Consider the following 15748-nt stretch of genomic DNA (forward strand, 5'->3'; position numbering starts at 1 on the left):
GTATGTATTTATGCTGAGAACACAGACAACTTACAAACTCCTGAGCGGTCAAGAGAAAGCCAAGAACCTTATTTTCAAAAGGCCATGCCCTTAGTAGTCCTGTGGGAAACAGAGATCACAAGTCCCCAGAGGCATGAGTAACTTAGCCTGGAGATCAGCAGGCCTTATGCTCATTACTCCTCTTGTCTGACTCACATCTCTTAGAACATACTCATCACACAGGTGGTTTCAGTGACCTACCCCTTCTTAGCTTTGCAGGTGACAGGTGCTCAATAAAAATACACTCTGAGATGTATGCACTCACCTGCAGCTCCCATCCTCCTCAGGCAGCTCAGCCTGGAGGTCAGCCTGGGGGTTGGGAGTGGTTGGTGCCACCCACAGTGGGGGCAGCAGGCAAGTGCACTTGGTTGCAGAAGGATCTCCATGTGAATTTATGTGTGTGGGTGGCAGGGGATGGGGAAGTGGAGGATGGGTAAGTGGACCACCAGGGACGTTCTTTCATTGTGAAGTAGCAAGCAGTGGGAAGGCAGAAGGCTGAAGCCTCCGGAAGCTGCCCTAATGAGCTCTCCCCACACTGGCCCACAGCGCAGCCACTGCTGCTGGGGCCCCTGTGACACACAGGCAAAGCATCACAGTGAGCTCGACGGCAGCCTGTGTTTAATTGTGGCCCAGCCTTCCCGGAAGCTCCTCAAGGAATTGAAATTTGTCCTGTTCCTTTCTGAATGCCTCCTGTTTTTATCATCTCTTAGCATAAATCATTTCATAAAGTAACTTCCTGTCGCTTGAGGAAAAGTGAACTTGAATGTGTATGAGTTGGCTTTCTCCTCTCCCAAGTAGGAGGTGAGATCTGGCCAGCACGCAGAGGACATTTTGCGAAATAACATACGTAAGATAAATAATTTTTAAAGGCTTGCTACAAGCAGCCTTTTGATCCTGTTTGTGCTCAAGATTCATTTTCACATTTGTCATCCTTAAAAAAATTTTGCCTGTTGTTTCTCCTCTTTTCCTAGAAGGACCATGTCTCATACATTCCATGAATGGAGACTTGTTAAGGACTTTGGAGGGTCCTGAAAACTGCCTGAAACCAAAACTCATTCAGGCTTCAAGAGAGGGTCATTGTGTCATATTCTATGAAAATGGCTGCTTCTGTACATTCAGTGTGAATGGGAAACTCCAGGCCACTATGGAAACAGACGATAACATAAGGGTGAGTGTGCTACGGACTTTGTCACCATTATAGATTTTGACCTCCCAAGTGTGGCAGGTGAGGAGGGAGAGGGTTCGCTAGAGAGACCTCTGTTTTAGTCACCGAAGGCCTCTTTCCACACCAAAAGAAAATCATCAGGTAGCACGTGCATGAGGCTTATGTATCTCACAGACCACAGCATGTCCTGCTGTGCTGATCGCATCGCTCAGAGAGCCCAGTGCAAGAGATCCCTCTGTGAAGCCCAAAGCAAGCCTTAAGCAGAGAGTTTTCTAATTTTTTTTTTTCAACGTTTTATTTTTTTTTTTTTTTTGGACAGAGAGAGAGCATGAACGGGGGAGGGGCAGAGAGAGAGAGGGAGACACAGAATCGGAAACAGGCTCCAGGCTCTGAGCCATCAGCCCAGAGCCCGACGCGGGGCTCGAACTCCCGGACCGCGAGATCGTGACCTGGCTGAAGTCGGACGTTTAACCGACTGCGCCACCCAGGCGCCCCAAGCAGAGAGTTTTCTTACGGTTCTGTGAAGCCAACCTGGGTGGCTTTCCGTGGCCTTGTTTAGCTTTTTTTAGTCTAAGAAAGTTAACTGTACATGGTTGTTGTTTGAGCATCAAAACTGCAGTGGTCCAGTAGACCACACCTAAAACTGGCTCCTCTTCACACCTGGATAGGCTGCCGGAGGGAGTGGTAGGGGATTATGACTATTAGGATTAGTATCTCCTTTCAGACTTCTTTGTGAATAACAAGACCAGCACTTGCCAAGTTAAGGGAGTTGGCTTCCAATTAGGATGTGCGTTAGGCAGACATTTTTCCCCTTTGGATACACAAGGAAGGGTAATGTTAGTGGACCTTCTGGAGTCTTGCTTCATTTTCAGGACACGATTCCAGAAGTATTAGAGGTGGAAGGAAACACTGAGGACTGCTCTTTGGAGAGGCTATTTTTTCAAGGTTCTTCTTTTCTCACTCCCAACTTGCTGGTGCAGGTTAAAATAAAGTGAAGCTGAGGTATTCCTGTCATTTTCCGAGATGAGGTTGGAGGTATGTGTGACCTTGTACAGTGAGGGAACCTCAGACATGTTGGGAATGCCTCTGCCCCTGAGTGTGGCTTTTTAGGCTGGCTCTGGACATTTTATTTGTTGCTCCTCCTGACCCGGGGCAGCTTAGATGACATAAATTCTCCCAGTTTCCCACATCTAGCCTGATCACCCCCTTCTCAAGTAAACAGATATGGGATCAGGGAAGTATTAAGAAACAACAACCCTAACTATAGATTACGTAGATGAAATGAAGGTCACTTGCTGCTTCTATATCATAGCACTGAATTTTAATTCAGTCAATGTCCTCTCCTTTTCTCTGAGTTTTCTTCATTGTATTTTGACTGCCTCTACCACAAAAGCATGCACTCATACTCAGCTTTTATTTTTCCCTACTTTCCCATAATACTTCATTTAAACCAAGTACACATCAGAGGATTTTCCTTTCCTCTTTTCTTTACAATAATAATGTTGATAATCTGTCACTTTGAGTTACGATTATACTGTCAGGTACACTAATAAATCTGTAAAATAATTTGAAATCCCTTGCTAACTAAAACAATATCTGTGGCATTTCAGTTAGTACGAAAGGCTCTGGGAAGTTCCTCGAGGCAGTAGGAAGGAGGCTTTCTGCAGACTGTTCATACACACATGCTTTTTCCTCTCTGCCCTGTAGCTATTGTTGTTTTTTTCCCCTGTAATATTTCCCACTGGATTTTAGGCTTAAACAATCCGTTGCCTTTTTCCCAGCACTCCTGCACTTTATCATACTAACTTGGAAGTGGCAACTGTGTGATTAAAACAAGCTTGCCTAAAATGGGCACTACCTGCCCATGGCTCCAGAGACTGACACTTTCACAGCTAACTGCGTTGGGGAGGGAAGGAGGGAGAGAGGGAAAGAGTAAGAGACATCACAGAGCAAAAATCTCCAGCTCCATCCTGCAGGCCCTGCAGTCTGAGCCTGTATCAGGAAAGGAGACCATGGAAACAAATTAGTCATCAGCTCAGACCAGAAATTAAGTTTCTTTGAAATACTGAGAACCCTGCAGGCAGGCAGCCTGGGGAACCTCTGCACTAATCAAGGCTTCCCACCTGTTTTTATTTAGATGCCAGATTGTTCAGTGGCATTTGGTTAACATATCATAGCACATCAACTAGGCAGTGTTTAGATGTCTTAATGAGTAACTTAAATGAAGTGGGCAGCTTTTACAGAGCAGCAAAGTTATTTTACCCTAAACAAAGGACAGCCACCATTTCACCCACAGGAACTCATCTATTTTTTTTTCTGTGGAAGCTGTGTTTTAGGATGTGATCATGCCCAGCCAACCACTCTGGCTGTAGAAACCAGTTCAGCAGTGGCATTGTCCAAGGCACTCTGGATTGCAGAGGAGGATCTAAGCATGTCTCTGGGGCCCTCTTAAACTTGTTAGGCTCAACCCGGCCTGGGTACTGAGGGAGGCATGTTAGAGTTAAGAACTATGTGAGGGCTGCTTTGAGTAGAAGACAGAGTGCCATTTAGTGAATGTTACCCTGACTCTTGCCTCCAGGGGAACTTGACAGGTTCCTCATGAGAAAGGCCAGCAAAATACTTTTTCACATTGGCAGGCCCCAGGCTCATTAAAATGTTTTGGATGCTGATAAATGTATAATCCTAAAAATCCAGGCTTTAAATTCCAGATAGACTAGGATTAGAGATTCTTTACTAGTACAAAGAGTTAAAGATTAATAGTTTTAATTTGTATTTTAATATAGCACTTATCCAGCAAAAAGCCTCAAGTATAAAACTCAAATGAACCACAACCATAAGGTTAATGGATTTTCATCAGCTGAATTTTAGAAGTAGAGCAAATAATTGTTTGTCCTAGTTTTTACTGCAGCTCCTGGATACCCCCTAGAGATCGCTATTTGTAAAGTGAATGGGGGGAAAGGATATTGATTTTTACTTATATTGAAAAATCTTACTATTTGTATTAAGATTTAGAGAATATTTCTTACATGTAACTATCTTCCACACGTGGGTTTTTATTTCTTAGATGTATTTTTGTATTCTTGAGAAGAAGCTACATTTAAGAGACCAGTAAAAGTTGGCATTTGCATAAATATGAATTGAATGCCTATGAAACGGCCCTTACTTTTCTATGATTTTTTAAAAAATTTGTCAAAGGGTAGGTTAAAGACTTAAGGCAACTATACTAAAACTGAGTGTAGGACAGTGTAGATATGTTTTCAGAAGTTAGATTTTTTTTCCTTTCTGGCTTGTTTGCACCATCTATATTCCCACTTCACTCTCCAGGTGGACACAGGATTACAGGTGTTTACACTTTTTCTGTAAAGGGATAAGTAACAAATACTTTAGGCTTTGCAGGCTCTATATTCTGTTAGTCACTTTCGAAAGTAGCCATAAACAAATGGGCGTGGTTATGTTCCAGTAACCCTTGTTTATGGGTACTGAAATTTGGAATTCATGTAATTTTCACATCATGAAATATCCTGTTGATTTTTCTTCAACCATTAAAAATGTAAAACGTCCTATAAAAACAAGCATTGGTCCACATTTGGCCCAATTTATGGGATCGAAGAGCAAATTCCATGTGTGTACTTCCTGTTCAGTACTGGCAGGAAGCGGTCAGTCCTGAGGCAAGAAGAAAATGCTTCACCTGGGGTTTAATCACCCTGGAAGCTGTAGTTCTCTACCAACCTGTCTTCCTAACCTGCTATAAAAATCCAGCAGGCCCAGTGAAGGTACTACAACTGTTGGCCTTCTCCCGTGGGGCTGCAGCCCCAAAGGCAGCAGTGTTTTATTGGCGATATGAGGTCAGCTAGTACTGTCTGCATAGCCTTGGTACAAAATAGGCTTCTTAGCATGTCCACAGTACAAGTGGAGAGGTGCCATGAGGCTCCTCATTTTAGAGCACTGATTCTAGTCCACCATCTAAATAGTATTCACAGAACTGGAGGATTTTGCCACCTCATCTTTAAAAATCAAAAATTAAAAACACAAAAACAAAACATCAGACATTGCCTTACTTTGTCCATTTGACTTTTGAAAAATGGCAGAAGTTTTCTGTAACTCATGATTTCCTAAAAACTCCTTAGGAACACATGCATACAATCTCTCCCTGCATTGCAGTGGCTTCGTGGTGTGGAAATTAAACGGGGTGGGAGGCGGAGTTCTCCTAGGACCACATCTCCACTGAATATTGCTGTGTCTCACAGGCCATCCAGCTGAGCCGAGACGGGCAGTACCTGCTCACAGGAGGAGACAATGGTGTGGTCATGGTCTGGCAGGTGTCTGACCTCAAGCACCTCTTCTCCTATCCGGGCTGTGACGCTGGAATCCGGGCCATGGCCCTGTCTTACGACCAGAGGTAACACTGAAATCATGGTCTACTGATGGTGATATTAAAAACTGGAGGGAATTTATTTAAATGGTCTGATGGATAGACTGGGTTATCGGGGTCACCATGGGTTGTGGGGGTCACCTGGGCAATCAAAAAATCCAGTAAATATTGGGGTTTCCAAGATACTTTTTAAAAAGCGTGATGTTTCTTTTTGATGGCATTGCCACTCTTAGACAAAGGCTGAATTCTCTAGTAATAGATAAGATTTAAGTAACAAAGGCTGTAATTATGTTGCCATAAAGCTTTTTATATTTCTTAGAGTACTTTAAAATAAAAACTAAAAACCGTAAACATGTAGAATATAAAAGGCCTGTATGTCCATGAGGATTTTGTGGAGAGATTTGCCTTATTTCCTAAAACCTTCTAAGTGGTAAATTTGGGGAATGTAATCTTTGGCATCTTGCTGCTTCTACACTCATTTAAGTTCTGATTTTTTTTATAGAGGTAACATATACATAAAATTTACCATCATTTATTTTGTGTACAATTCAGTGGCATTAAGTACATTCACACTGTTGTACAACTATGGCCACTGCCCATTTCCAGAAGTTTTTCCTCATCCCAAACAGAAGCTCTGTCCCATTAAACACTAACTTCCCATTTTCCCTTCCAGAGCTCCAGCTCAATTCCAGTGTTTGTGAATTTGCTTCTTCTAGGTACTCTGTGTAAGGGGAATCATACAGTATTTGTCCTGTTGTAGCATGTTTCAGAACCTCATTCCTTTTTAAGGCTGAATAGTATATGCCATTTTGTTTATGCATTCATCTGACATTTTGGGTGTTTTCACCTTTTGGCTAATGTGAATAATGTTGTGATGAATATTCGCATACAAATATCTGTTCAGATCCTTGTTTTCATTTCTCTGGGGTAGATACCCAGGAGTGGAATGGTTGAGTCACATAGTAATTCTGTTTAACTTTGTGACAAACTGCCAAACTCTTCTCTACAGTGGCTGTACCATTTTACATTCCCACCAGCCACACACAAGGGTTCCAGTTTTTCCACATCTTCACCAACACAGGTTATATTTTGGTTGTGGATTTTTTAATAATAGCCATCCTAATAGGTGTGAAGTACTCTCTTATTGTGGTTTTGATTTGCATTTCCCTAATGACTAGTGGTGTTGACTCTGCACTCTTAATAATGTCCTTTGATGTACAAGTTTTTAATTTTCAACTTTTTTTTTCCTGTTGTTGTGAATGCTTTAGCAGTATCCAAGAAATTATTGCAAAATCCAATGTTATGAAGCTTTTCCTCTGTTTTATAGTTTTAATGCTTATATTTAGCTTTTGATCCAGTTTGAATTAATATCTGTATGACAGTAGATAAGGATCCAGTTTCATTCTTTTGCATGTGGGTATCAAGTTTTCCCAAAATCATTTGTTGAAAAGACTGTCCTTTCTCCCACTGGATTGTCTTGACACCCTGTTAAAAATCATTTGACCATACATGTCAGAGTTGATTTGTGGGTTCTTCATTCTAGTTGTCTATATGTCAGTATCAGACTGTTTTGGTTACTGTAGCTTTGTGGGAAGTTTTGAAAATCATGAAATATAAAATATCTGATTTTGTTCTTTTTTTCAAGAATGTTTTTTGGCTATTTTGGGGTTCCTTGAGAATCCATTATGAATTTTGCAAAAAAAAATGGATTTTGATAGGGATTGGGTTGACTCTCTTGATTGCTTAGGCTAGCATTATCACTTTAATAATATTAAATCTTCCAGTCCATTAACACAGATGTCTTTACATTTATATTCCTTTCAGCGATATTTTGTGGTTTATAGTGTACAAGTCTTTTGCCTCCTGCATTAAATTATTCTTGAATATTTTATTCAGTTTTGTTGCTATTGTAAATAGAATTGTTAATTTCCTTTTCAGATTTTTCATTGTTCATGTACAGAAATGCAACTTATTTTTATGTGTTGATTTTATATCTTGCAACTTTGTTGCATTTGTTAACTTTTTGTGGAATCCTTAGGATTTCCTAAATATAAGATCTTGTCATCTGTAATAGAAATAATTTTACTTCTTCCTTTCCAATTTAGATGCTTTTTATTTCTTTGCCTTGCCTAATTGGTCTGGCTGGTACTTCCAGTACCATATTGAACTGGTAAAAGTGATTAGCTGTGTCTTGTTTCTGATCACAAAAGATTTGAGTCTTCACCATGAAGTATGATGTTAGCTGTGAGTTTTTCATAAATGTCCTTTATTGTGTTTATGTCCTTTCCTTTTTTTTCCTAGTTTTTTTTTTTTTTACTATAAAAGGATGTTGAATTTTGTCAAATGCCTCTTGTGCATCAATTGAGATGATTATGTAGTTTTTGTTAATTCTATTAATGTGGTAGATTAATTTTTCTGTGTTGAACCATCCTTGCATTCCAGGAATCAATCCATCTTGGTTGTATCTAATCCTTTAAATATGTGCCTGTATTAGGTTTGCTAGCATTTATTGAAGATTTTTGTCAGTATTCATAAGGGATATTGGTAAGTTTTGTTGTAGCATCTTTCTCTGACTTTCGTATCAGGGTAATGCTGGCCTCATTGAATGACTTAGAAAGTGTTCTCTCCTCTCCTCTCCAGATTTTAGAAGAGTAATAAGAGTTACATATTTGGTAGAATTCACCATTGAAGCATCTAGTCCAGGGCTTTTCTTTATTGGGAGGCTTCTGATTACTGACTCAGTCTCCTTAGTACTTGTAAGTCTATTCAGGTTGTCTATTTTTTCATGATTTGGTTTTGGTATAGTGTGTGTTTTTAATAATTTTTCCATTTCACGGGCACCTGGCTGGCTCAGTTGGTGGAGTATGCAACTCTTGATCTTGGGGTTGTGAGTTCAGGCCCCACACTGGGTATAGAGATTACTTAAAATCTTTTTTTTCATTTCCATTTCAATTTGTTTGTATATAATTGTCTGTAGTATTCTCTTATAATCTTTTATTTCTGTAAAGTTGGAAGTAATAGATCTATGATTGTAGTAATTTGAGTCCTTTTTTCTTAATCTAGCTCAAAGTTTGTCAATTCTACTAATCTTTTTAAAGAACCAGGTTTTCGTTTTCTTGATTTTTCCCATGTTTTTCTATCCTCTCTTTTATCTCCACTTTAATCTTTATAATCTCCTTCCTTCCATTAGCTTTGGGTTTAGGTTTCTCTTTTTCATGTTCCTCGAAGTATAGTATTAGGTTACTGATAGAGATCTTTTTTTAAATTCTGTATCTACAGCTATAAATTTCCCTCTTAGCATTGCATTAACTTTTGGTTTTTTTTTTTTGTTTTCATTTTTCTTGGTGTTTTCTAACTTCTGTTAAGATTTCAACTCATTGGTTAATTTCTATGTGAATTTTCCAGTTTTCCTTCTGTTACTGATTTCTACTTCAGTTCTGTTGTGATTGGAAAAGATACTTTGTATGATTTTTAAATTTAAGACTAGTTTTGTGGCCTAACATGGTTCATCCTGGAGAATGTTCCATGCACACTTGAGAAAAATGTCTATTCTGCTGTTGTTGGGTGTTTGACATATGTATTAGGTCCACTTAGTTTTTCTCCCCCTCTTAGAATTTAAGTAACTTCTACACCCAACATGGGGCATAAACTCATGACCCCAAGACCAAGAGTCGTGTGCTTTAAAATCCCCTTGGATTTTAGTATTCTTTAGGTCCTCTTCTTTCTGGTCGTTCCACCCATTACTGAAAGTGGGGTGTTGAAGGCTCCAACTATTGTTGTAGAACTGCTTATTTTTCCCTTCAATTCTTTCAGTTTTGGCTCCCTATCTCTTGGGGGCTCAGATATTTGGTGTATTAAGTTTCTACAGACAGACTTCATTTTATTGTGGTTTACAGATACTGTTTTTACAAATTGAAGTTTTGTGGCAATCCTGTGTTAGGTAAATAATACATCACTACCATTTTTCCAACAGCATTTACCCAGTTCATGTTTCTGTCACATTTTGGTAATGCTCCCATTTTAAACGTTCTCCTTACATTTGTTATGGCGATCTGTGATTACAACTTGCAAACAGCTCAGATAATGGTTAGCAATTTTTAGCAGTATTTTTCATGTATATACACTATTTTTTTTATACATGCTGTTGTACACTTTAATAGACTATAGGGGCACCTGAAGTCGGTTAAGCATCTGACTTCAGCTCCGGTCATGATCTCATGGTTGGTGAGTTTGAGCCCCGTGTTGGGCTCTGTGCTGACAGCTCAGAGCCTGGATCTTGCTTTGGATTCTGTGTCTCCCTCTCTCTCTGCCCCACCCCACTCACGCTCTCTCAAAAATAAAACATACAAATTTTTTAAAAATAGAAATAGACTACAGTGTAAATGTAAACATAACTTTTACATGCACTGGGAAACCAAAAACTCATTTGACTTGCTTTATTGCAGTTGTCTAGAACACAGTGTCTCCAATTGCTATATCTTCTTGATAAGTTGACCTTTTAATTGATGTAGTATCTTTGTCTCATAACAGATGTTGACTGATAGCCTATTTTGTCTGATATTAGTATAACCACTCCAGCTCTCATTAATGTATGCATGGAATATTTTCTTCTATCCTGTCACTTTCAACCTTTTTGTGTATTTAAAGTGAGTCTCTTGTAGACAGCATATAGTTTGATCTTTTTTTTTTTTTAATCCATTCTGCCAGTCTCCTTTGATGGGAGAGTTCAGTGCCTTTATAATTAAAGTAATTACTGATAAGTTTTCTGTATGCCTTAGAGCATTTTTTTGTCTTTCATTCCCTCATTACTGCCTTCTTTTGTGTTTGGTGTTTTGGTAGTGGCATATTTTAATTTCTAATTTTGATATGAGACAGTAGGAAGGATATTGAAAATGACTTCTAAAGACTGGTTCTAACCAGACCATTCAGAGGAAGATCTAATAGGCTCCCTCTAAACCATTCATCTTAGTGAGGCACCTGGGTGGTTCAGTCAGTTAAGTATCCAACTTCAGCTCAGGTTGTGATCTCCTGGTTCATGAGGTCAAGCCCACATCAGGCTCTCTGCTGTCAGTACAGAGCCTGCTTTGGATCCTGTGTACCCTGCCCCTCCTCAGCTCACGTTCGATCTCTCTCAAAAGTTAAAAATTAAAAATAAACAGTCTTAGGGCTCTCCGTGTTCTCCCTGCACTACCTTCTCAGGGACGGGGAGCAAGCAGTGATAGCTCCTGTCCTCAGTGATCATCTCAGTGAGTTCACGGTTTTACGAGGACTAAGCCCCTACCCAGATCTTCTGCAGAACATGGCCTGGCCCAAATTACAGTCAACACACTGCTTTCTCACTCTTCATTGCCTTTGTACCTGTTAGAGAGCTCTCCATCACTTAACTATGTGCTTCCTCCTTCACCAGCAATTACGTTTGAGTTTCTTTTGGTTCTGATACCTCATATAAAAGATAGGAGAAAGATACAGCAGAGGAACAGAGTCAGTGGTCCTGTACTAGCATCATATGGTGACAGATGGTAGCTCCACTTGTGAGCATGGTAATACAGTTGTGGAATGATGATGTACGTCTGAAACTAATGGATCATCGTGTGTCAACTATGCTTCCATTTTATATATGTAAAAATAAACATCAGGGCTCACTAGCCAGCCCCACATTAGAAATTATCAAGTCTGTCCAGGTTTTAGTGGCTTGTCATTTTGATCATCACAAAACATACCTTAATTCTCACAAATTGTTAGGTTTCACTGCCATCTTCTGTATTTACCTTGTAGATTTGGGGAGGGCGGTTATCTCTTTAGTAACAGATCCCTAGGGAAAAAATAGGTTTGTAAACCCCTCCTTCTCTCTGCTTCTCCCAGGTGCATCATTTCTGGCATGGCCTCAGGAAGCATCGTTCTGTTTTACAACGACTTTAACCGGTGGCATCACGAATACCAAACCCGCTACTGACGGTGACAGCTTTATCCACCCCGCCCTCAGCCGAGGCAGGGAAAGGAATGGGCAGCATCTTTCTCTTAGAAATAGCTATCACATCTGAATGTAACTTAAATTTGCTCAAAGAAGCAAAATATTTTTTAAAGTTAATTGCTATTTTTGTAGACTTTGCTTGACTTTTTGGGGGGGGGAATAGCAAAGCAGAAAATTGGCTGCTGGGTTCTGTAGTTTAAAAAAATCTATATTTTTAGTCATAATGAGAAGTCTATTTTCACCAATTATGGAAACATATCCAGTGGAGCAAGTAAACCCACTTATTCTAGCTATATTATGAAAAAACACTTCCCCTTTATCTGTAATCTTGAGAAAGACATGATTTTAAGAAATAGGGTAATGGGTATAGGGAATTTTATGCTGTACTTTGGGTCCTGTATTTTTCCAAGCAATTGTGCTTCATCAGCACTGAAATTTCTGGGATTTACATAGTAATGTTTAAATTATGGTAAATGTAATTTAAAGCATCTCAGTGAATTATTTCTATCAATATTATTCTTCAGGCATGCTTTAGACCTAGAAAATTATGGTTTGGGGGAGGCTATTTTATTGTGTGTTTAACATAAAGGATCTCATGTTCTAGCAAGTGTGAAGTATTTACAATGTTTTTTATTTACAATTTTTTCCCAATACGTCATCTTCGTAGTACACCAAAATGACAGGATGGGAATGCTCGTGGGCTCACAACTTTTGCTTTTCTTCTGAAGTAAAACGCAGGTACCAAAGCTCACCCCTAAGGTTTGACCGTGCCCACTCACTGAGGCAGAGCCATCAGCGAGAGCTCCCCTCCCCCACCCCAGTCTGAGCGCAGAGGCCACCAGGTGCTGTATTAAGCAACACCCATTTCACCTTCTATTTGTTACTGAATATCTTCACCTTCCTTTGAGTAGCAATTTGTACCGAGAAACATGTTATTTTGGTGTATAATTCTACTTTTCTAGTAGATTGATGTGTGGAATTCTGTGAAAAATATTTGAGAAAAGGTCTGTATTGCATAAATAAATTCTTTGTAAGTTGTGAACTTTGAGTTGAAACCGACAATCCATCTCTATTTCCCTTGCAGCTTACCTAAAGGGGTCCCTTCCTATTTCCCAACACTCAGCTCTTCGCTAAAAGCAGAGATTTGGAATGGAACAACTCAGTTTGACAGAAAAAAATAAAATGGCATTTGTAATTGAATTTTTGGAAAATACTATCTTTTCACTTCTATTTTAAAACAAGGATAATTCTTTGCAAAAAAACAAAACAAAACAAAACCCAAAAAAACTCTGGTTCAGCCCCAGATTTTGAACCATAACCAATAAGAGACACTGTTGAATGAAAACAGGAACATGGGCCTTCTTTGGCTCCCTCCTACCAAGACTTCGCTGATGAAAACACTAGATCTATATCTAAGATTCACCACTGTTTTATAAACCATTAAGAAAGAAAGAAAAAAAAGTCAAATGTGAGTACATCATAGGTCAAAGAAATATGCAAGTTACAGGTAAATTAATTAAGCATCCTCACCGCCATTACCCTCTGATGTTATACTTTAGAAACTTTAGAGAAAATGGTAGGAGAAAATCAGGAATACCTAAGTCCTTATGCCAAGCATTTGATACCTCAACTACCCTATTTTTATAAGCTTAAAGCAAAGTGAATAAAGCAGCTTCCTCTTGGAATCTAAGAGGAAAATTGGTGCCTCCACTGCCTATACTGCTTTTAAAACTTACAACTCTGGAAAAGTAACAGAAACACAAAGTAATACAGAAGCATGACAACATGTATCACTTCTGTGTTCCTTTACTCAAACCTAGTTCATGTCAACATAAGGGTTGCTTAATGACAGAATCTGTTTACCATATTTGTTTGGATTTATTCAGCATTCACCTACTTTATCCAGTATTAACTACTTTTTAAAGAAACCATTACACTCCAAATAAATTTAAACCAATTAGGAGAAAAAGTCAAAGTTGAGGTGGTTTGCGATGAAAGTGGATGCCCTACAACAGACGGGAAGCGTGGTAAGACATTCTGTACATGGACGTGGTTCAAAGTGTTGGGTGTTCAGTTTATATACGGTGATTTACAGCTCCTTTTAAAGTGCACTGCCTCAAGAAATTCAGATTTTCCTCCCTGATAGTATTGATTCTTACCGAAAAGTCACCAATCAAGTCCTTGAGGCTCTGTAATTTAAGAAATAGCACTAGGTCTCTGAGAGAAAGTGTACGGGCTTAGCGAATATAGGACATGAAAACTTGACAAGCACAGATACATGCTGATGAATGATTCACTCTTAGATGAGAATCTTATCCCCCAGAGTACACCAGACATCCATAAATAAATCTCATTAATTCAATAAAAAGGAATGATCTTGCCCCCTGAAATGACATCACACTTTAGTTCTACTTAGCATATAGGACATGAAGATTCAAAGTACCCTGCACAGGAACCCCAAGAAGCTGCATGTAGGACATGAGGTAACATGGAACCTGGGCTCTCCTTTTCCGTTCAGATCCGACAGCAGAGCCCAGGGGCCTGACCATGCACACCTGGTGCCATGTGGCCCCCTCCTCCACCATGCTGGCAGATGGGGTGTGGGTCAAGTTTGCAGGTGATGGCTGGGAATCCCAGGAGCAGCCAGAAAGCACATCCACTTTGTACTCTTTTCAGCAACTAGAATTCAATTAAGTTAGCATACGACAGATCTACCAAGATAGGAATTTTAGGAGAGAGATTTTCACTAGGTATCTGTGACATGTTTTTACTGGATATGATTTCAAGAGCTCCTGGCCATACAAATCACGGGCCTGGTTTGGTCCTTCTTACTGCATCAGTCCTGCCCCTGCTCCACCCCCCATCACTCTGAAAGAACATAGCAGACCAAGGATACAGAATCCTTCTGCAACGACACAGTATGAAGGATCCCACCACTGAGCTTGGTGGAGAAGGTCTGCCGGTTTCTCATATGCATTATAGATCGTGGAGTAGCAGCCAGCCCCCCAGCCTCACGCCATCATGTGACATCACATTAGGACAAAGCATGTTCACAAATAAAAGAGGAGGAGGACAGGACGTAAATCCCAAAATCTGCATAAAGCATGTGTATCAGCAAATATGCCAGGGCCCCAAACTTGGCTATTCTGCCCCACTGCTGGGCAAAGAGTTTTCTACTTCAGTTAGGAGAGCTACCAGCCTAGCTACTCCCCCTTGTTTGTAGCATAAGGAAGCTGGGAAGTTTCACAACTTCCTAAACTAAAAAATGGAAGGAAAAGACCATAATAATAGCAAACCAATAAAATAACAAAATACAAAAAACATTTGTTACATTTCCTTTTGTCTCTCCTCTTTCCTCTCAGATGTGTGGGAAAATCCTCATTTGTATTTTTCTTTCACATTGAAGAGTTGAATCCATCTTGCACTTTTTGGTCCCTCAAAATCATAAGATCACTATTTACAAAAATCCAAGCCTATTATTAATGACACTGATACATCACTCCCAGCCCTCCCTGCTACAAACCAAAAATTCAAATTGTTCAAACCAAGGGACGTTTTTTTTAATGAAACTGAGTGTGGTTTGGTCTTTCGGCAAGCTGTCTTCCAGAGACAGACTATCCAACAAGGGAAGACGGCCATCCACAAATGTTCCCATGAATTCTGAGACCTCAGCAGTCATATGCTAGAAACATGAAAAGAATTACTTTTCTGTCTCACGTTAAGGAATATCTTTCCTTGCCAAAACCAAGGTGGGGGGCGGGGCAGCTGGGCAGGCTTGTAATTTCCTCATACCTGGCAGGAAGCAACTGGCTGCTTTGCAGCTTTGGACTTGGGACAATTTGAAAGACATTCCCCAGACTCGACTTCATCCTCGGCACAGACAGGTGCCCAAGCCTCAGAACCCACCAAACTTGGCCCACAGGGTTGAAACCATCCTGAGCACACAAATGAGAGAGGTTTGGGAAAGGGTAGGGCAGGAGCAAAATGCCTGTGTACCAAAACACCCTTTCCTTCCCCTCAGCTGTTCAATGAGAACAACCCCTTCCCACAGCTAACTGCCTTTGAGTTCAAGGCCATAGGTTTTACCCTAAGGTAGCCCTCTTAAAATCCACTGGCCAACGGGGCACCTGTTCAGTGTCTGACTCTTGATCTCAGATCAGGTCACCATCTCCCAGCTCATGAGTTTGAGCACCATGTCAGG

General features: G+C 40.1%; 1 protein-coding gene across 6 annotated transcripts in view; it reads left to right on the forward strand.

Annotated features, from left to right (window-relative positions):
- The window catches only part of LRBA (LPS responsive beige-like anchor protein), a 787622-nt gene extending 775033 nt beyond the window's left edge, over positions 1-12589 (forward strand). For 5 of the 6 annotated variants that reach the window (XM_047856873.1, XM_047856875.1, XM_047856876.1 and 2 more), the window contains 3 exons: positions 1011-1207; positions 5452-5603; positions 11439-12589. In XM_047856873.1, coding sequence (XP_047712829.1) covers positions 1011-1207; positions 5452-5603; positions 11439-11529 — 440 coding nt within the window. In that variant the 3' untranslated portion in view covers positions 11530-12589. The remainder of the gene's footprint in view (positions 1-1010; positions 1208-5451; positions 5604-11438) is intronic. The other variant, XM_047856874.1, reaches the window with a different exon arrangement.
- Positions 12590-15748: the final 3159 nt, after the last annotated feature.

The sequence above is a fragment of the Prionailurus viverrinus genome, chromosome B1 (assembly GCF_022837055.1).
Source record: "Prionailurus viverrinus isolate Anna chromosome B1, UM_Priviv_1.0, whole genome shotgun sequence".
NCBI lineage: Eukaryota > Metazoa > Chordata > Mammalia > Carnivora > Felidae > Prionailurus > Prionailurus viverrinus.